This window comes from Pempheris klunzingeri, chromosome 2 (assembly GCF_042242105.1).
Source record: "Pempheris klunzingeri isolate RE-2024b chromosome 2, fPemKlu1.hap1, whole genome shotgun sequence".
NCBI lineage: Eukaryota > Metazoa > Chordata > Actinopteri > Acropomatiformes > Pempheridae > Pempheris > Pempheris klunzingeri.
In genome coordinates this window covers 21,622,534-21,642,818 of record NC_092013.1, presented here as the reverse complement: position 1 = coordinate 21,642,818, position 20,285 = coordinate 21,622,534, and the positions used below count along the sequence as shown (strand labels likewise).

Below are 20,285 nucleotides of genomic sequence, written 5' to 3'. Positions count from 1 at the left end.
CAAATCAGTTCATTCTCAAAGTCCTGTCACACTGCCTGTGATGGGTGAACAGTTGTGTCTATGTAACCTGTTGAAAGGACTGAAACAAAATGATCCCACCACAAACTGATACTTGATCATGTAAATCAGTTTCAGTTTCATCACGTGGAGCCCTGAGAATGACTAAAGACTCCATCTGTAATCTTTATGTTAACACCAACGTGTTACAGGTCCATATGAGAGAGAGAGTGATTTAATTAATATAATCTTTGATCTGCGGAGAGCAAAAATATGCACTGAGGAGCCAAACTGCCAAAAATCAAGAAGGAGGAGGAAGAAGCCTGCCTGCCTGCCTGCCTGACTGACTGCTTGCCTGCCTGCCTGCCTGCCTACGAGACTAAACTCGGGGTACTGTTTACTGACAAAACCGCGACAGCTACGCGAGATTTCCGTGATGGCTAACGTTAACTAGCTTGCTGTGACAACCACAGTGACACCGGTCGTGGTGATCCACTCACAGCTGCAAACGTCCCTCCTGCACTCTGACACATAAAGAGACTTCCCAAGGCTAACCAGCCACAGAGGGGTCCTGTCTGTCGGCCTGAAGCGCCCTCACTGCCCCCCGGACTGTCCGCGCCTCTCGTCCTTTAATCGGCCAGGTCAGTCAGCGTTACATCCGTCAGTTCAGCAGTTCGCTAACTGTCGTAGGGTTAGCTAGTCAAGCTAGCTTAAGCTAGCCGCAGTCATCACGGGAGGTGTCTGTAGTGCCTGATTTAATCAGTATCTTAAATGGACAGTGATTTTATCAGCAAAGTAAGTATCAAGACGCTATAACAAGCCAACACTGAGCCAGTAACTTTAAACGACCAAACTGACACAAGTCTGCCGTAGTTTGTTGCTTAGCGGACGTTAGAAGCAGCCAAGCTAATGCTAACGTTTAACATCAGCGGTACTGATGAGAGGTTAGCTAATAGCAAGCATGCTAGGCAGCGTTAGCAAACCGCGGAAGCAGATTGTTTGTTGTCAGTGGCTCATGTGTTGCTGACAGTCACAAGAAGTAATAAAGTAACTCAGAGACGGTCCGTGAAGTGAATGTTTCTCACTGTCTCTGAACAGCACACTGGGAACAGTTAGCTGATTAAACCATGTTAATGCCTGTCTGCCCACCAGCTCTGGTAATCCATGCAGAGTGTAACATGTCACAGATGTCAGGTAGTTTGAGCAGTCATTTGGCAGGAAACTGGAAAGGTTACACTGCTATTATAGACTACTGTCGTACCAGACAATCTCTTGTTCTAAACTAAAAACTAAAATCTTTTGGGTTTGAACTGAATGATGAACAAATGACTGACAAATATTAAACTGAGAAAGGGATGATTGGATTCATCAGTGATGAAAATAATCAATAGTTACAGTCATAGTAAAACACTTCTTGGGTTTTTGATGTTGTATTTATATATTGATAGACTTTCACAGGACGGTATGGTGATATGTGCTTCTTTTTGCCCAGGTATTGTCCAGCCTCATCCAGCCCCATAGTGGATCTTTAGCCCCTCCGGCAGGACAGTGGCAGAGGCAGAGGCAGAGCCATCGGGGACCAGACCAGCAGGCAGCAGGGCTCCATGAGCACAGCGGGGCAGCAGCAGGGGGGGGGCCTGCGTTCTCGCCGAGGCCTTGGCCGGGACAAAGACCCTGGGCAAGGCATGGGCATGGAGGCGGCCTGCTGGCTGGCGCCCGGAGTGCTGCGCAGGTTAATCGAGCTGCCCTCACCCCCCCTGTCCCGACACCAGCTCAAGAGACTGGAGGAGCACAGGTAACAGTGATCTCCACTCTGCTGACTGTTGATCTAGTGCTGTGGTTTTACAGTGATATGTATGGGACTATTCAGCAATGCCCAGAGGTAAATCTTTCTGATATGGATGAATTCAGTGTGTGCCGAGTAGATGGTGTCATGTGTGGCACTGAAACATTGTGATATAATCAAGCTTTGTCAGAGTGGACACTTCAAACTTAGATGTTAGGGTGATTGTGGTTTTCTTCTAATTATAGTTGTGGTCTGTTTTCTGTGGTCTGCACAGTTTGAAACAAGATATAATAGTATCTCAAGTGTTTTCACACAGTTGAAAAGGAAAGTGATGCTGGTGTTTATTGCTTCAGTCCTTCCAGAATCAGTCAAAGAAACCGACCGCTTAAGCTCATGTTTAAAACATTACATTACTATAAACCATTTAAATATGACATTCACATGGCATGTCACTAGCATGGACCACACCATCAACAAGACGTGTTTATGAACTTGCTTTAGAAAATATGATCAATGTGCGAGTCTCTTTAACTCTCTTGTTGTTGTCTGTGCAATAGACATATCTGAGTGCAATTATTGCTTGAATTGTATATATTGAGTTTGTATATAGTTTTTCTTCTTGAACATATTTTTTAATCTTGTGTGTGCACAGTGTATAGCTATTGTTTATTTATCTCCTTTCTTTTTCTATTTATTCATCTATTTTCTTAATCTTGAAGCGGCATTGAAGGTGAAAGGGCAAAGCAAGAATTTTATTGTGCGGTGAAACTTGTTTTCATCTGTACATATGACAATAAAAGGACTGAATTGAATTGTTGCTCTTCTGCCTTGTTGACTGTCCTAAGCCCCTCCCACCAGATGAACCCAGACAAGTGGCACAGGCATTTGCACGCACTTCATATGTGCAGGACAATTAAGTCAGCAAATTCTACTGATCATAATCCTGATGCTGTTATACTGTATAGCGGCAACCTGTGATTGGCCAAAGTCTCCCGCTGATTATTTACCACTGAGGCAACAGTTTTCATTGCAGTTGCTGAAATCAATAGTTACCATCTGGATTGGCGCTTCTCCAGGATAAAGTCATCAGATCCTCACCTGGCTGTTATTCGTCCCTGCAGGTACAGCAGTGCTGGACGCTCCCTGCTGGAGCCTCTGATGCAGCGTTACTGGGAATGGTTGGTGGGAAGAGTCCCTGCCTGGATCGCCCCCAACCTCATCACCATCATCGGCCTGGCCACCAACGTCTTCACCACCCTTGTGCTCGTCTACTACTGCCCAACTGCCACTGAACAGGTTGGTCATTATCATTAGCTCGCCCCCCGGCTCTTGTGGGCCCGATCTTTTGTCTAAACAGACCTCACCAGATCCAAGGAGTTATGAAGCTCTGAACCTGGAGCTCTTTCAATTCAGTTGCGTGTTCATAATCTTTGAGGAAGTGTGACTCCTGCTCTATATGACTGTGAGTGTTTTTTCAGGCTCCTCTTTGGGCGTACCTGCTCTGTGCAGTGGGTCTGTTTATCTACCAGTCATTGGATGCCATTGATGGGAAGCAGGCCAGGCGTACCAATAGCAGCTCTCCGTTGGGCGAGCTGTTTGACCACGGCTGTGACTCCCTGTCCACCGGTCAGTTTTTTTTTTGCTGTATGACTTGGTTTCATGGCGTCCCAGTAAATCTAAAGTGCTTTTAACACTGCCTGTGTTCACGTTTCTGTCTCTGCAGTGTTTGTGGTGTTGGGAACTAGTATAGCAGTGCAGATGGGTACCAACCCGGACTGGATGTTCTTCTGCTGCTTTGCTGGGATGTTTATGTTCTACTGTGCCCACTGGCAAACATATGTGTCAGGAACACTGCGCTTCGGCATGTGAGTTGACAAAAGCTGCTTGATTTTAGGGTTTTCTTGGTTGTAGTTTTTCAGTTTTTAAAAAGCACAAGTATCTTTTCCACATTCCATATTATGTACACACCTATAGCCAGATGGCAGCTATCTGGACATTCACATCCAACCTGGTAATGTAGTATAAAGTACACATGGGGGGGGGGGGATGTGGTGGATGAATAGATCACACACAGGACTTCAACCCAGGACACTATGGTTTGAGTCTTATGTCAGCACTGACCATTTATTTTTAGACTTAGTTAATTTATTTGCAGTTTTCAGTTGCAGTTTGGCTAGGTTTAGGTAACAAAGCTACTTGGTGAGTTTTAGACACCCACACTAGGGACATGTTATAAAAAATGGATAAATAACATTTTTGAGAAAATATTTCTTACATTACAGTCACTTAGATTATATTGAAAATCTAGATATCAAAACCTTTTATTTCTTCTGGGTTTTAGGAGGATGAACACTTTGTAAATAACCATATTGTGTGTTCCCGCCAGGTGCAAATAGCATCTGCCTAAATGTTATCTGAAGACAAAAACCTGTAGTGTCATTTTGTGTAAAGAAAATCAACAGAGTGATGATTTAAATGAGGAAATATCTGAAGACTTTTCATATACTTCCAACTTTCTGTTCCCTGCTGCCTAGTGCGAACAGCTCAGTGTCTCTCAGATTGTGGTGTTTTCTTTGTTTTTTGTTGCTGTGTTTCTGCATTATTAGGATCTATTAGAAGTCCCCTAGCCTGGTTCTGTTAAATCATTAAGACAGTGAAGTGCTGACAAAAGGGACATTGAAACATTGAGTCAATCCCATCCACACAGACCAGATCAGCATAAAGTCTGAAACACATCAGGTGGACATAAACAAGCTTATGAGTGTTTTCAGGTGCCTGGAAACTTGTTGAACAACTAGAAAAGTGCACTCATCAAATCTGAAAACACATAATACACAATAGAGTCAGTCATTTCAGTAGATTATAGCATTTACATTTGCATTGAGCGTGTGTAAATGTGGATGTATTCTGTGTGTAGATTTGACATAACAGAGGTGCAGATCTGTCTAACAGGACTACAGATGCTCACAGCTACTGTGGGTCCCTGCCTGTGGAACACGGATGGTAAACCTCCTGGCTGTTGCCGTATTGCTCACTGCTGCCGCCATGACTGCTGACTCCGTCACATGGAGAATTTACATTCTGTTCTGCTTGAAACACGGCTCCTCAGTAACATCACCTGAAGGAAACTTCATAAACTTCATAATCTTTTACACACCCCCCATTGTTTTTTGCAAATTCTAAATTGGGATTGGATTTATTATATATGGATTAGAAAATGTAACTCTGACAAACATCAATGTCACTGAGCGCAGACTGCAACAGGTGACTTCAGCAAACTAAAGCAGCAAGACTATATTTCAGCTTGCTTTTAATTCCAAACATCACCAAGACAGGGCACCATGAGACATCTGCTGAATGTTTGTAAAATGTGAACAAGACGCCGTGGAAATCTGAAATCTACTACATTACATCGCTTAGCTAGATCGCCCCCCTCATCCAAACAGGATGATTTGCTGCTTTACTTTGTTTTATATCATTGTAAACTGAATATACTAAGATTATGGACTCCTCCTCAGACATAGCATTGGAAAACTTTTTTCATTCACCAATTCTGACTCATTAAAATACCAGTTAATTCAAAAAATTATAAAAATATTTATTGATATTGAAATTATTTGTTAGGTGCAGCTCTAGGAAACATGCGTGTCTGTTCAGAAAGCGTTATTTGGAGCGTTCCGCATTTTGGCAAATACACTCAAGACTGGAAGTGGGGGGGGGGCGTCTAACCTGGCTCTGTTTAAAGTTCAGAATTACATCTACCAACACCTCCAAAGCTTCATTTGTTTAATCAATGCACAAACACAAATGTTAAAACAACAACTTGTGGTTTGAAGGGGAGTTATGTGCTAGAACAAATGGTGACCTGAGACCAGCGATGACAAGACTCTAAAGTATATCCGCAGTCATTGAGGGAACAGAGGAGTGAGTTAAATGTTAGTGATGTTGAATCTTTTACCTCTAAATGAAACTTGAGATGTGCAGGAGAACACAGCAGTGTCCATAATGCAGCAGTGTGTGGAAGGAGGCTGTAGGATGACTGTGCTGGTAGATGTCACTAATCCTCCATGTAAACTTTCTGCTTTCTCCTCCCACTCAGCATTGATGTGACTGAGGTGCAAATCTTCATAATAATCATGTATTTGCTGGCCGCCGTGGGAGGATCTGCTTTTTGGCAGTCACTGGTAATTGTGATCGATTTTAATTCCTACAAATTGAGATTAATGAGATTGATGATGCCATAATTATGTAATCATGTTTATGTTGGTACTTAAAATGCTGCTCTAACATTCTTGTCTTGACTGTTGCACTTGCCATAATTGTGTAGCCTGACATCTCCAGACCAATGTGCTAACGCTAATTAGCGTGGAACCTCTCAGTTCTTTTTCGATTTTCCAACGGAAATTTAAATTTTAACGGGAGTTTAGATTAAACATACCGTACACTTTGTGTAATACTGACGCGACAGCACACTCGACAGAACATTCCACATCAGAGGCAGCTATCTTGGTTGTTTATGAAAATGAGTTATCGGCGCTCCTCTGTACAGTTATCGTATCAAACCGGCCCGACCCTGGTCCAGGTCTGCTGGAAATCTGTCTGAACCAGAGGGCGACCAGACGCATCTGCCACAGCAAACAAAATATGAACTCACACATTTGTCTGACTCCCAGACTAATCAGAAATACAAAGAATGTCACTGAACATTTTTACTATTCTCTAATATTACTCATAATGCTTTCATCGTGCATCATAAAGGATGATGTACTCACAAATGACAAAAATGGCTCTGAAATTACAGTATGACCAAAGCATCTGTTTGTCTGTGATGTATTACCATTCCTTAATTTAATTGTTTAATTGTAAATTAATTGTTTTAATGTCGTTTCCTAGATCCCGATCCTAAATATCCAGATGAAAATGGTCCCTGCCATCTGCACTTTTTTAGGAGCCATCTTCTCCTGCACCAATTACTTCAGAGTTATTTTTACGGGAGGTGTGGGCAAAAACGGATCCACGATAGCAGTAAGTCTGGAAACTTCTCCTGATAAATTAGTAATGAAAGAACTGATTGCTGTCTTTGCTCTCGGAGCCGGACATGTCTGAGGGTTCATCAGTGGAAAAATGTTTCATTGTGAGATGTTCGCACTTTGCTGGAAGTAGAAAACAAACCAGCATTACACATTTTAAATGTAATGGGTGGGAGAGAGTGTTATAAGAGTGTATAATTGGTTAATAGCATCACATGATGGTGGTGGATGGCTAAACTGGTGAGGAAGAGTACATTTCTCTCTCCCCGTCAAACTAACTTTGTGTGGTCTCATCGTATTACTGCTACCAGCTGATATTTCTCGCTGGACTTCCATTTATCATGTTAGCTAGCCAGAGCCAACTCTTCTTTTATCAGTGTGTATTTTTACTGGTTACAGATACCATTTTCCATTCCATCCAGTCTTTATCTATATATTATGATATATAGAATGTCATTCAATGGGTCCATTTACTCTTAACGGTATAAAGATTTATGCTTGAGTTAATTAAAAAACACACTTTTTATAGTTTTAATACTTTTAGTCCCGATACCGGAAGAAAAGTAGCAGAAAAAGTAGATGGCTGTACCGTCAGCATCAGACTACAGGTTCTGTCAGAGCAGCTCTACTGTGTTTCTACTGACACTAACCATCTGTGTCTCTGTCCTCAGGGAACCAGCGTCCTCTCTCCAGTCTTACACATTGGTTCTGTTATCATTTTGGCCATGATGATATACAAGAAGTCTGCTGTTCAGCTTTTCGAGAAACACCCATGTCTTTATATCCTGGCGTTTGGCTTCGTCTCGGCCAAAATCACCAATAAATTAGTTGTAAGTCAAACCTACTTTTGATAAGAGGGAGGATTAAACATAACATTGTGATCACATAATGAATAGTGTTATACTTTAAAAAAACCTGAATTTGGATTTTAAAATGTAAAAGTTAAAGGAGCATTCTTAATTTTTTGAGTGTCATTTCTATGTATCCTGAACATGTTTATTGTAATTTAGTACAAATACTGGATGCAGAGAAGCTGCTCACTCAGAAAAAACCTTCCAACAGATTTAGACTTCTAGATAATATGGAAGTGGAAGAGCAGCGATTTATATTTAAACATTTGTGTTTGCCGCTGACTGTGTGTGTGTTTTTCTGTCTGTCTGTCCACAGGTAGCACATATGACAAAAAGTGAGATGCATCTCCATGATTTAGCCTTCCTGGGGCCAGGACTACTGTTCCTGGATCAGTATTTCAATAGTTTTATCGATGAGTACCTGGTGCTGTGGATTGCATTGGTAAGTACACACATGATGCTAGTGTTGGATAAATGTACTCTGTGATGATGTATATAGTCAGTAGTCAGTTATCAATCAATCAATCTTTATTTATATAGCGCCAATTCATAACAGCGTTATCTCAAGACGCTTTACATAAAGAGCAGGTCTAGACCAAACTCTTTAATTAGAGAGAGAACCAACGATTCAGGAATTCAAAATTAAGGATTCAAGAATCCCCACATGAGCAGCATCAGATGTTATATTGAGCAACAGTGGCAGGAAAAACTCCCCTTTAACTGGAAGAAACCTCGAACAGACCCAGGCTCAATGTGGGCGGATTTCTGTAGGGGTCCATGTTGGGTGGAGTTTGGACAGAGAGAGAGAGAGTTATGTCTAATGATTGGTGATGGTATTTACTCATCATGGTTGCTCGCCTGTGTGGTACGGTGGCCTGTTTCTGTCATGAAAGGAAAATAATACTTGCAGTGTTTGGAATAAGAAAAATGAAAATACTCCTCATCAAGACATGAGACACAAAGTTATGAGTTAATAAGTAACAATTATTAAACTACAAGATACTAAGTCCCAATCATGAGGTAGTGAGTTAAACTTTCATGAAACACTGTAAAAATAACGTCAAAAGAATGAGAAGAGTGAACATGTGACGTGTGTCTAAATTCTGAGATAACAAGTCAAACATTTTGACTCAGTGCCTCTTACAATTTTATCAAACTTTTCATCAGTTTCTTTTCCTGTGTGTAATGTGTTTCCAGCTGCGGTTTTTCTGCTTGAAAAGAGTGACGGCGTTTCTTTCTCTCCCGCAGATCATTTCCTTCTTTGACTTGGTGCGTTACTGTGTCAGTGTTTGCAACCAGATTGCCTGCCATCTTCACATTTTTGTTTTCAAAATCAAGCCTTGTTCAGTGCTCAGCTCAGCTCCTCACTGAGGACACGCCGGCCATTACTGACTCTGTCCCTTCCTGTTAGTCGCACTCATCTTTTCTTCCCTGATTTCCACGTAGAGATGCAGGGGATGACATGGTGTAAAGTATGTGCTTCTGCCAACTGAATGTGAGGACAAATAATATATATTACGATACTGGAGTATTACTGTCATTGTTTTTTTGTTTTTTTTCACCAGTGCAGAACTGAATTTGTACCAGTTTCATCTTCTGCCCCCGTAATAAGAAAACTTCTGACAAACTCATGGTAACACAGAGCAAATATTTCAGGAGAGTACAGGTGCTACTCAGTGTGTTGGAGGACAGAAACTTAAACTTAAGTGTGTTTTAACTGTTCATGTGCAACGAAAATGTATAGGAAAAGGAATCACGCTCACGATTATAAGTTTTGTAATATTTGCATAACGTTACCGTTTGCTATTGTAAATATCAAACTGTTATGGTGTCTGTGCTTCTGTTTTAAGTTAAAAGCCCTGCTTTGGCACATTTATAAACCCTTCATGTATATGATTTTTAAATAACGATCTCCTGCACATCACACGAAACTTGTGCTACTGTTTCACCTCAGCAAAATGCGGTTTTGGAGGAAACTTAATGTTGACTTTATTACATTTTCTTTTACATATCTGAATGTTCTGCAAAATATTTACTGCCAATTTTTTCGTTTAGTTGAAACCACTCGCTTAAAGCTACGCATGGGATTTGTTTGGGTATCCTCACGTCTGGGCAGGGATTTATGTGTATTTATTGTCATATATAATGTTATTTGCTAATATTCACAAAGACGCTGGTGGAGTTTAGCTTCCTCTACACTTTATTCTTTTTACTGTAAATACATGATGACACATCAGGCACAAGACGAAAAGACACGGTCAGATTATTTAACACGTAACTAAAATAAACTCACAGGTCCACTACCAGCATCTCGAGTGATACAGAGCGATACCTCTGAAAGCTAGTAGGCAGGCCTTTCAGGTCAAGAATGAATTTTTGCCACATTTTGCAGCTGGCAGGAACAGAGCTGAAGAAGTGTTACAAAGTGAAGCGGCACGATGTAGACTCGTCTGTCCTCCCTCCTTCTGGCACAACTCATTTCAGCTCTGCTCAACTTTATTCATCTTTGCTGCTGTTGTTGAGTTAGAGATCACTTCACCAGCCATCACTTTCCGTCACCTCTCACCCGTCGTCTTCACTCGATATTATCATTCTATACTTTTCTTATTGTCAGTAAATCCCATGAAAGGACCAATACAGCTGACCAAATGAAAGAGGAGGGCATGACCCATTGGTAGGGACTATTACCCACTATGAATGTGGGATTGAGGCACTGATGTGTTTTTATTTGGTTTTGGACTTCAGTTGAGCTTAATGGCACAGAAGAATAAGATATCAGACTTTGTATGCACAGACAAAAAACTTGTTAGCAGAGCGATTCATTGTTGCTGGTTTGGGTCTATTCATGGGGTTTGATGACAGTAAGAATAACACAGAGTTTCAAAATTAACAACTTCCTGCCGCCATGACGGTTATCTATGTAAACATCATGCTCATCTGGTCGACATTGTGTTTCCCTCCCAAAACACTCGTGCTGAAGCAGAACAGGCGCACATGAACGGAGTGTGTAGGAGACTAAGTCACACAATGACGTCACAGTTTTAAAGGTAGTGACTGACGAGAATCAGATCAAACGTTTGTCCCTGACAGTTAATAAAAACCTGTTTATTTGAAGTGGCTGCTGCTCACTCCGCCTCCACATCCACCAACATCGTGTCATAGTGTTACAGCACCTCGTGCTGAGTGGGTGTTTAATGTTGCTGCTTCTGAAGACAACGTGTAGAAGATGGCCTGTATTAATGCGAAGAACATAGTTTCTTGCTTTTGCATATTGTGCCTGTTTTATTTATATTTAGTCTAAAAGTTCTATCTGCAAATACTGTACTAAAGCGCTAAAATTGGTTTAAAATGTTGGTCTACAATGCGAAGGGTTGACTGTAGTGATAGTCATTAATGTACACAAGCTTCAGAACAATGTCGCTGTCCTGACTGGATGAGTTCAGGTTCAGTTATCTGTTGAGAAAAAAGTCTGTCGGTCTGATTCATAGAAACAAAGCCTGCACAAGTGTTTCAGAGTCACTTCACTCAAATCACAAAACCTCAGCCCCCGAATGCCTTGTGGTATTTTAAGATGCAATATTATAAGAGTAATATTAGAAATATTATACAGTATATGGAATAAAGATGTCATATTCTGAGGAAAAGGTTGTATATCTTTTTTTTTTTTAAGAATAAATTAATTGTAATAGTAAGGTTTATGATTATAATTTGAGAATGTTAATTGTCAATGTCAATCATTTCTAATTAGTCACAATAGTAATGTTGTATATTATGAACAGAGAAAATATTACAAATGGTACGAGAAAGAAAATTGTAATATTTTGAGGTTGGCAAATCATAATTTAATGAGAAAAATGCTTCTGTTTCTTCTATTTCCTTTAATATCACAATTTGAGAGGGATTAAGACGTGTAACTATAGGTGTGATTCGTAATATGAAATCTTGTACAAGAGAAAGTTGCAACACTTCCGCAATTAAGCCATGATATTTTAGGAAAAAGACGTCTTCAGAATAAAGTTTTAACTTTGTGAAATTAAATAATAGAAAACTAAAGTAGCAATTATTATGATCATGCAACAATATTTCAAGAATTACGTTGAAATAATTTAAGATAAAATCTTAGTGCTATGAGTGCAAAGAGAAATTTTTCTGAAAAGACATTGCTGCTGAGTTTTTACCAGCTGGGGTTTAGTGGGAAAGTTATTTTTGTGATTTGTGTGAACTGCACCTTTAAGGAACAAATTCTGTCAAAAAAACATTTAAAGAGAAATTGACCTTTACTTATGTCCACGTTGAGCTCAATTTCTCTACGTGTTTTTTTGACAGAGGATGTGATTGTAAAAAGTACATTATACATCAAAAACAGCGTCGACTACAAACAGTCGTTCCTTGAATGTCACATTAGGAGTTTTTACCTTTGCTTTTCTACAGTGCTTCTGTTCACACTGGGTGTTACAGGATAAAATGGGAAACAAATGGATACCCTTACCTGCATGTGTCCAATACTGGTGTACAGTTTGTACTATAGCTGGAGATTCTTTGTATAAGCCTCTACCTGAAACCTACAACTGAACAACTTTTCATAATAACTATAAATCATCAGCTCATGTGCATATAGTTACTGATGTCGGGTCAACTCTCATTGTGGCTAGTAAAAGTTTGCCTTAAACGATTTTGCTTTCCATTGATTTGTACAGAGATGAAGCCTTTTCATGATGAGCATCTCGTCATCAATGTGTGCGTCTCTACTCTGGGATGCTTGTGTAAAAGTTTGTCTTCTGTTGGCCAGACTGGCAAGCTCAGGTATATCAACCAGTGTGCAGAACAGTGTGCTCTTAGATAAATACGGTACACAAGATCACCTGACAATCTCTCCTTCACCTACCAATGCAAATAAATTTCATACTCCCACCTGGAACCAGGTTTCTACTCGTGTTTTACTGGAAGGATTCGTGTCCTCCTTCCTGCACCTGTGTGGAAAAACAGAGTATGGAGCTCCTCAAGGTCCAAACATGGTATGTTTCTTACAGGAACAGTTCAGTAGTTTTGGAAATACACAAATGCGATTAACACGCTATATTTTCTTTGTTTATTCCAAATTAAAACCAAAGGGTAAAAATGCTACTTGGTTGTGGCAGAGGGACTACATGTCCCAAACATAAACTGAGTAATTCTTGGCCAAGGTTGGTAGCTTCCTGGTTCTCTGCCGGTTGCCTGGCAACTGTGCAGAGCCATATAATAGAACCTCATTGGATTCTGTTGGGATTAAACTAATTAAATGTAGCGTTAGATTTTATTATGCTGGATGGAACCAGGCTGTTTCCCCTCTGTTTCAAGTCTTCATGCTAAACTAAGCTAAAATGTTGCTGGCAGTAGCTTCATATTTATCAAAAAGTTAGTATGTGTGTTTTCCAAAAAAAAAAATTAACCTTACGCTTTGCTCGAAAACCACTATACATGACAAATGTATAAAATACTACAGTGATATTGACGATTATTAATGTAATATGGCTTTTACATATAACCAAGATTTAGGAGAAATGCTGCCTTATTTACTGTCTCTGCTGACTACCCCCTAATGATCAGTATAAGTACACCAAATGATGCTTTCTCAACACTTTAGAGGATCTTCGCTCACCTGCAGTCTGTACTGAGGGCACACCTGTCGCCTCCCCAGCTGTTCTCTCCTGACAGACCGTCCTCAGGACTCACTAATCCCTCGGATTTAGCCTGTTCATGTTTGGCGCATGCGTACTTCACCCGTGACTGGTCCACCACAACGACGGTGTGACAACTTTTAAACTTAATTTTGTTTAGATGGAAAGGTGGTGCATGACCACTGCAGCACAGCCAGGATCAGTGACATTTGAGCGGGGTCCGTGTACCAGAGTCAGGTTTGGGAATTGGTGATTTAAGGAGTTTTTCTGCCACAGGAAGATTATGGACGCTGGAGGACTGGAATAACGTGAGTGTCATTATGTTGAGTTAAAAAGTGACTTTCTGTCAGTGGGCTTGGCTCATGTGACCGCAGCTGCTCAGCCTGGCTGCTGTGTGCTGGTAAAACTGTAAAAACGCTTAAATATATGTTAACAGTGTCCGGTTAGGGCTATCAGGCGTAGCTAGCGGTATTTAGCTAACTGTTAGCTAGTGATAGTATTTGTTAAGGTGATGATCCGGAGTCGTTAACCATTTAGGGTAATGTGACTTTATGTTTGGTGTGTGACTATGTAAATCTTGTGTATTCAGGGTGGGCCCTTGTGTGTAAGCTTAGCGAAATAAAAACAATAACCTCAAACTGTCAGATTTGTCTAATGGGGTTTGGTGAGAGCAGTAAAACAGCTAATGTTACTCACTTCTGTCTGACTTTCTGTTTCACTTCCTCCCTGAGGACATTTCCTGCACGGTGCTTTACGCGATCCCTGAACATTTTTATCACATTAAGTCCCAGGTGAGGCTGTGGATGGAGGAGCTCCTCATCAGGCTCGTTTCAGATTAATTCCACTTGTCAGAAAGTCCCATAAATAGATCCCAGACTTAATTTACTGGTCTAATCTGTCCTTTTACCTACTAACAGGAGTTTTAACTGATGATGTGAGTTGGATCAGGGTATTAAAATGGCAGATAGTGATAATCATGACAGCACACGCTCATTGTCCTTCATATTTCTTATTGTAGGCTGTGAATCAACAAATTTGTGGCTAATTTTCTCAATTAATTACTTTGTCTGTTAAATAATAAAACATGACCATTGATGATCAAAATAGCTGCTGACTTTGTTGTTTCAGCTCTATTACATTATTTCAAACAGTGAAATAGTGAATGTTTGTCTTGTGTCATGTGTTGGTCATATGTTATATTTTGGTGATTATTACCAAAATGTCTTTTGTCCGTCCAACAGTTCAAAACTCAAAGATATTCAGGTTACTATGATATAAAATGGAGAAAAGCAGCAAATCCCCACACTGGAGAAACAGCAGCCTGATAATGGATGGTGTAATAAGACATTCTGCTTAAATGGAAAATAAACATTAATTAGCATCAATAATATTTAATAAATACAATAAAGCAGCAATGCGGATGATTATGGCCACTGTGTGCTGTATATCAATGCGTTTATCACTGTTTGTGTTTTGTCTACAGGGCAGAGGACCAGCAGCAGCGCACTCGCACACACACACACACACACACACACACACACACACACACACACAGTGAGGAGGACATGTGGTGGTTCCAGCAGGGTCTTTGCTTCTTGCCCGCAGCGCTGGTCATCTGGACAGCAGCGTCCTTTGTCTTCGCTTACATAACAGCGGTGGTGTTGAGACATGTGGATCCTCTGGTGCCTTATATCAGGTCTGGTCTGTCTGTCTGTCTGTCTCTCTCTCTTTCACACACACTCACACACATCAGTCAAAATAATCAAATTCCAATAGCCATAGATCACATGCCTCTCTATTTTTTGTTACATAAACATTTTAGCAGAAATCTTTCAAATTCAATTATATGATTAACTCTGTAAATCTGTAATTGTGTAAAAAGGTGATAAATTGGCAGGTTGTGTAGTCAAATAAAAAAATAAAAATGTACACTAATTTCTTTGTGAAACCTCACCACCTTAGTTACTGTTGCTATGCCTATCAATCTGTCAGTACCATCACACAGCACACGTGCAGTTTACACTGACAATATGATGAAATAATACATTTCTGAAACAAGTAGACAAAAGCTCTCAGTTTTTAGGATGTCACATGAATGTATTTGGACACTAGTGCCAGTCTGTGGTGTGAGATTCAGCACTGATGCCAGAATGAACCTTTCTCCATGTCTTACACGTCTGACAATAAACATGTTTTGTTTTTTTTGGTTTTTTTTGGCTATTTAACAAAATAAACCAAACTTCTCTTTAATTAACTTTGTTGTGTGTTACAGCGACACAGGAACTATGGCACCAGAGAGGTGTGTGTTTGGCATCATGCTGGATGTGTCAGCCTTTTTAGGTACAACACAAACACACACAGTGTGACACTACAATGTGTAAACGGTCTCATTCAGTGTTCTGGCTGTGATATTATTTGCTTCCTTCAGTGTCTTGTCAAGGTTCAGCCTCTTAATTTGTCAAATGCACTAAAAATGATGGTGTGGTAGTCAATGAAAGCTTTTTCACAACACTGCATAAGATTGAAAAAGTAATGAGTAATTATAATTAATATAATTCATATTCTAACAATGTAAACAGAGTGAACATTTAATCCATGTTGTATTTATCAATAGTTTAATTTTAAAAATTATTTTAAAAAGTACTCATAACTGGTATCTTACAGTTTACCGGAGCATAATGATTGGTGTACCAACCATTGAGAAATAGTTTTAATTGATTAGCAGAGAATTAATTGTAAACAGTTTTGATAAATGGTGAATTGGTCTCAGCATGTATGTTAAATGTGAGGGTTTTCTGAGGCTGATTACATTTTGGACTGATGACTGACAGACAAAACAAGACATTTGAGGATATCATCAGCAGATTATATTTTTACCCTCTTTTTCTGTTAGTTTTGTACATGTTTTTAGTTATCGATTGTAATAGCTTAATTTAATATCTGTCGTGGGTATTTTATTGTACAGCTATGGAATATTCTGTCTTGAAACTTGTCGTTATAACTGAATTTTAAAAAGTTTTGCCAAAATGTTTACATAACAAAAAAAATAGAGTGATATGTAATATATGGTTATTGGACTTTGACTATCTTGGCGTGTGTGTGTGTGTGTGTGTGTGTGTGTGTGTGTGTGTGTGTGTGTGTGTGTGTGTGTGTGTGTGTGTGTGCGCGCGCGTGTGCGCGTGTGCAGGTATGGCCACAGTTTACGTGCGTTACAAACAGGTGGAGGCTCTGACAGGTGAGGACGAGCTCAGACTCAACCGACTGAACCGCCTCGGGCTGCTGCTCGGCTTGATGAGCTCCTTTGGGATGTGCGTGGTCGCCAACTTCCAGGTGAGCGCTGCTGGTCCTGGATCAGTGCACACCTGTACAGTGTCTGAAGTGTTGAGCATGTCTGCAGTGAACGTGTTTGTTTGTCCGAGCAGAAGACCACACTGTTCTCCATGCACCTGGTCGGGGCGGTGCTGACCTTCGGGGTCGGGGCTCTCTACATCCTGGTTCAGACGCTACTCTCGCGCTACATGCAGCCTCATGTCCACAGCAAGACCACCTACCTGGTCCGCCTCGGCATCGGAGTCTGGACCCTGGGCAGCATCATCAGCAGTATCCTCCAACATGGTGACAGCCAGAAACTCAAGAGTCCAGATATGATGGGGTTGATTAATACTAGAGGTAGTAGGGTAGTAGTAGGTAGGGTTGTAGTGAGACCATAATTATTCGAAGAGAACGGTTTTACGGTTTTTAAGTCAAACCAGTTCTGTAACTGTATACATAGTCAGTGGGAAGATACACGTAGACCTACAAGTGAAAAGATTTTTAATAGCTATTTTCCTCAAAGGGAACTAAACCCATAACCCTGAGTTTCCTATAACCTGAACTTTTACAGGTGACGTTGCGCTAATTTTCAGGTTCATATTTGGGGATCCTACTGGAATAGTTTTACATCCTGTAATGTTAATGTAAATCATGTTTTTCCTCATGCTGCATGTGGCTCTTTTCACCCAGTTTTCACACTCTTTAAAGCCCCCTCCTGAAAAAGCCAAGTCTTCTCTGATTGGTCAGCACAACAGGCCTGAGCAGGTACCGCCCACCAATTCCTGCTTCAGCCCTGCCGGGATCCACATTATCTTCACTAACACCAAGTTAAACAAGTTAACCTGCTAAATAAACAGAAAAAAAATATCAAAAAACACAAGGACAGCTGGTATTAATCCATTCATGAGTTTATACCATCATCGGTCCTCTTTTAGAAGTAGTCCCCAGTAAAATCATGTTACACACACACACACACATTTCAGTTTTGCAGTCATGGTGGGAACATTTCCGTCACATTCACTTCACACAGTTTACATACACAAGGCAGCAAAACATGCATGTTGGATATTTTGAACCAGAATCTCACCTGTATATTAAAACACACCGTCCCTGCAGTGCTCAGCTTAACACACATCCTGTTTAATTAGCGGCGTTGCCGGTGTTGCCGAGCAGTGAGCTGTGATCCTTAACAGCGTCCTCTCCTGTCAGTGTTCGTATCATCAGTCATCATGTACAGCAGTCTGCCGGGAGTGGACGTGCCTCACAAACTGCACTGGACCCCTGGAGAGACGGTCAGTGTGTGTGTGTGATATATTGTATTATAATGGGGTAAAGGTTTTGATGCTGCTCTTTGCATCATCACTACAGCATTTAAGTCCCTATGTATCTTCTTCAGGGCTACACGGCTCACATCATCAGCACCGTGTCTGAGTGGTCTCTGGCCTTCTCCTTCATCAGCTTCTTCCTCACCTACATCAGAGATTTTCAGGTACTCACTCAGTCTTAATGCTAAGCTTCTAAACACAGACATGAGATCAATATCAATTTGAACATCGAGAATGAGACTATTTCCTTAAACGAGTCCTTTAAGATCTGGGTTGAGAAACGATGAACATTTCCTAACTTTTCATGGTCTTTCTCTTTTTTTTTTTATGAAGAAAATTAACTTGCGAGCAGAAGCAGATTTGCAGAGCAGCCACCTGTACGACTGGCCTCACGGTGGCATCGCAGCTTCACATAACAACAAGTTTGATGCCTCAGAGTCGTCGCCACTGCTGGCAGGAAGAACATGACCAGCAGCAGAGCATCCTGCTCCCAAGAACTGCTTTCATACAGCTTTTTATGGGGACTTTCTTAAAGTTGGAGTGGTTGGCTGTTAACACTCCCAAACTTATTCATCTAGTCAGACAGTCTCTCAGATAATACAAGAGAGAGAGATTTTTATATTTTTTTGTAGCTTGGTTGAACTGACCCTTTAATGCTTTGCACTTGACCCTCAAACTACATCGGTTCCACTTAGTGGCTCTGTCTACTTCAGTGCTCCAGTTTATATCACTTACACTTAATATTAAAACACTGCACTGTTTTACTTCCTATGAATGTGAGGGAAAGAATATTTATTGGAGCACCGAGATAATCAGTTATCAGTCTGATTTCATTTTACTGCATTATACTCATTTTTAAGGGTGTTTTTAGTAAATACCACTGAATATTGTGCATATTCCAGATGCTTTACTTCAAACCAAATTATAATCAATTAATATGAAGTATTATAAAGGTATTCAGTTTGTTTCTAAATGATGCAAAGCTTGAGACCTAACCAATGTACTAAATGCATTTTTTTCCCTCAAAATACTTGCAAAGTTGTTGTTTTTAAAGTATTTATAAAGTTTTTACGTTTACTGGTGAGAAATCTTCTTCACTGCCCTTGTTGGCTCATCGCTGCCACTTAGAGGAACAGCATGAACCTATTGGCAGAAATGTGTATCATGTCACGACAAAACAATGACATATACCTCATAAAAACACGGATCCCAAAAACTCCACAGGGGACCTTTAATGTAAAGACCAAGCAGCTCTGATTGGTCAGACTCCTGCTAACACACACACAGCTGGCCAATCAGAGCTGCTGCAGCCCCACATTGTTGTTTAGGTTGAAATACACTTAATCTTTAGGCTCACTGCTGGCACCTGGTTTCCTCACATTGTAAAGACGATGGTCTACAGATCATTGTATTCATTATTATCACACAGGCTATGATTATTCTGGTGGCACACTGCAGACCCCACAGGACCTGCTGTCTGGTAAATAATCTTACATTAATCGATTAAACCTACCAATAGACCCACTGTACACTGTTCACAGACTAATAAAGATTTATTTCTTGTTCATAGGGTACTGTGGTCATACTTTGTTTACTTCAGACCACAGCCAAGACTGTTGGACATCCATTCATCAGGTAGACACAAACACACCAACAATGTGATGCTAACGTTGCTCTGCGTCTGCAGGATAATATCAAAATCAGAACTGTTTGGCTTAGGTTGAGATTTACTCACAGCATTAACACGTGGAGCTCCTTCAGGTTTGTTGTCGGCTGTTCTCTGATCAGCTGCTCCCGACTCCTGCTGATTCTCACCTGAAAACATCTTACATTTAACAGATACACGGATCTCTAAGTGACATGAATGCAAAATATTAAGTATGTTCACTTACCAAAGCGTTCATCCTCCTCCAGTGTTTATTCATCTTCATCCAGGGCTATAGCCATAATTATACTAATACTGCGGTCAAATTATATTATAGTTTACACTGATTCAACTCTTAAGAGTTTAATCTTGGGACCTTGAGAGTCATTACAAAATACAAATTCAGGTGGTCCCTCCAGTATCCAACAAACTGGCAGGTGTCAAGGACAAAATAAGCTAATTAGTGGATTATTAATTTGATAAGATTTGTCAGCAATAACACAACGTTGTTTAACCCAAATTCACTCAGCCTACGATGACAGACATTCACGCTGGAGTCAGTAATCAGTCACACAGTAAAAAAATGTGCCAAAAGTTGGGTGAGGACTCCTATGGAAGCCCAGAGCTTCAGATTTTTCCTGTTAAACAACATTATGTTACTTTTGAAATCCCAAACAAGACT

General features: G+C 40.5%; 2 protein-coding genes across 2 annotated transcripts; both read left to right on the top strand.

The window, feature by feature from the left end:
- Positions 1 to 465: 465 nt before the first annotated feature.
- On the top strand, positions 466 to 9,490 carry cept1b (choline/ethanolamine phosphotransferase 1b). The gene is made up of 10 exons (XM_070848102.1): positions 466 to 638; positions 1,490 to 1,792; positions 2,905 to 3,079; positions 3,262 to 3,409; positions 3,507 to 3,648; positions 5,883 to 5,967; positions 6,677 to 6,808; positions 7,485 to 7,643; positions 7,981 to 8,106; positions 8,913 to 9,490. Exons 2-10 carry the CDS (start codon positions 1,602 to 1,604, stop codon positions 9,033 to 9,035), a joined length of 1,281 nt encoding a protein of 426 aa, XP_070704203.1. The 5' UTR covers positions 466 to 638; positions 1,490 to 1,601; the 3' UTR covers positions 9,036 to 9,490.
- A 3,954-nt stretch (positions 9,491 to 13,444) lies between these two features.
- dram2b (DNA-damage regulated autophagy modulator 2b) lies at positions 13,445 to 19,523 on the top strand. The gene is made up of 8 exons (XM_070843542.1): positions 13,445 to 13,629; positions 14,805 to 15,017; positions 15,594 to 15,661; positions 16,509 to 16,651; positions 16,744 to 16,921; positions 17,843 to 17,925; positions 18,030 to 18,122; positions 18,292 to 19,523. The coding sequence occupies exons 2-8, from the start codon at positions 14,887 to 14,889 to the stop codon at positions 18,424 to 18,426; spliced, it is 831 nt and encodes a 276-aa protein (XP_070699643.1). The 5' UTR covers positions 13,445 to 13,629; positions 14,805 to 14,886; the 3' UTR covers positions 18,427 to 19,523.
- Positions 19,524 to 20,285: the final 762 nt, after the last annotated feature.

Bases quoted from the DNA above. Each gene is read 5' to 3' on its own strand.
- cept1b (XM_070848102.1), top strand. From the start codon at position 1,602: ATGAGCACAGCGGGGCAGCAGCAGGGGGGGGGCCTGCGTTCTCGCCGA. The intron at 7,644-7,980 runs GTAAGTCAAACC...GTCTGTCCACAG, and splicing joins AAATCACCAATAAATTAGTT to GTAGCACATATGACAAAAAG. The intron at 8,107-8,912 runs GTAAGTACACAC...TCTCTCCCGCAG, and splicing joins TGGTGCTGTGGATTGCATTG to ATCATTTCCTTCTTTGACTT.
- dram2b (XM_070843542.1), top strand. From the start codon at position 14,887: ATGTGGTGGTTCCAGCAGGGTCTTTGCTTCTTGCCCGCAGCGCTGGTC. The intron at 15,018-15,593 runs GTCTGGTCTGTC...TGTGTGTTACAG, and splicing joins CCTCTGGTGCCTTATATCAG to CGACACAGGAACTATGGCAC. The intron at 15,662-16,508 runs GTACAACACAAA...GCGCGTGTGCAG, and splicing joins GGATGTGTCAGCCTTTTTAG to GTATGGCCACAGTTTACGTG.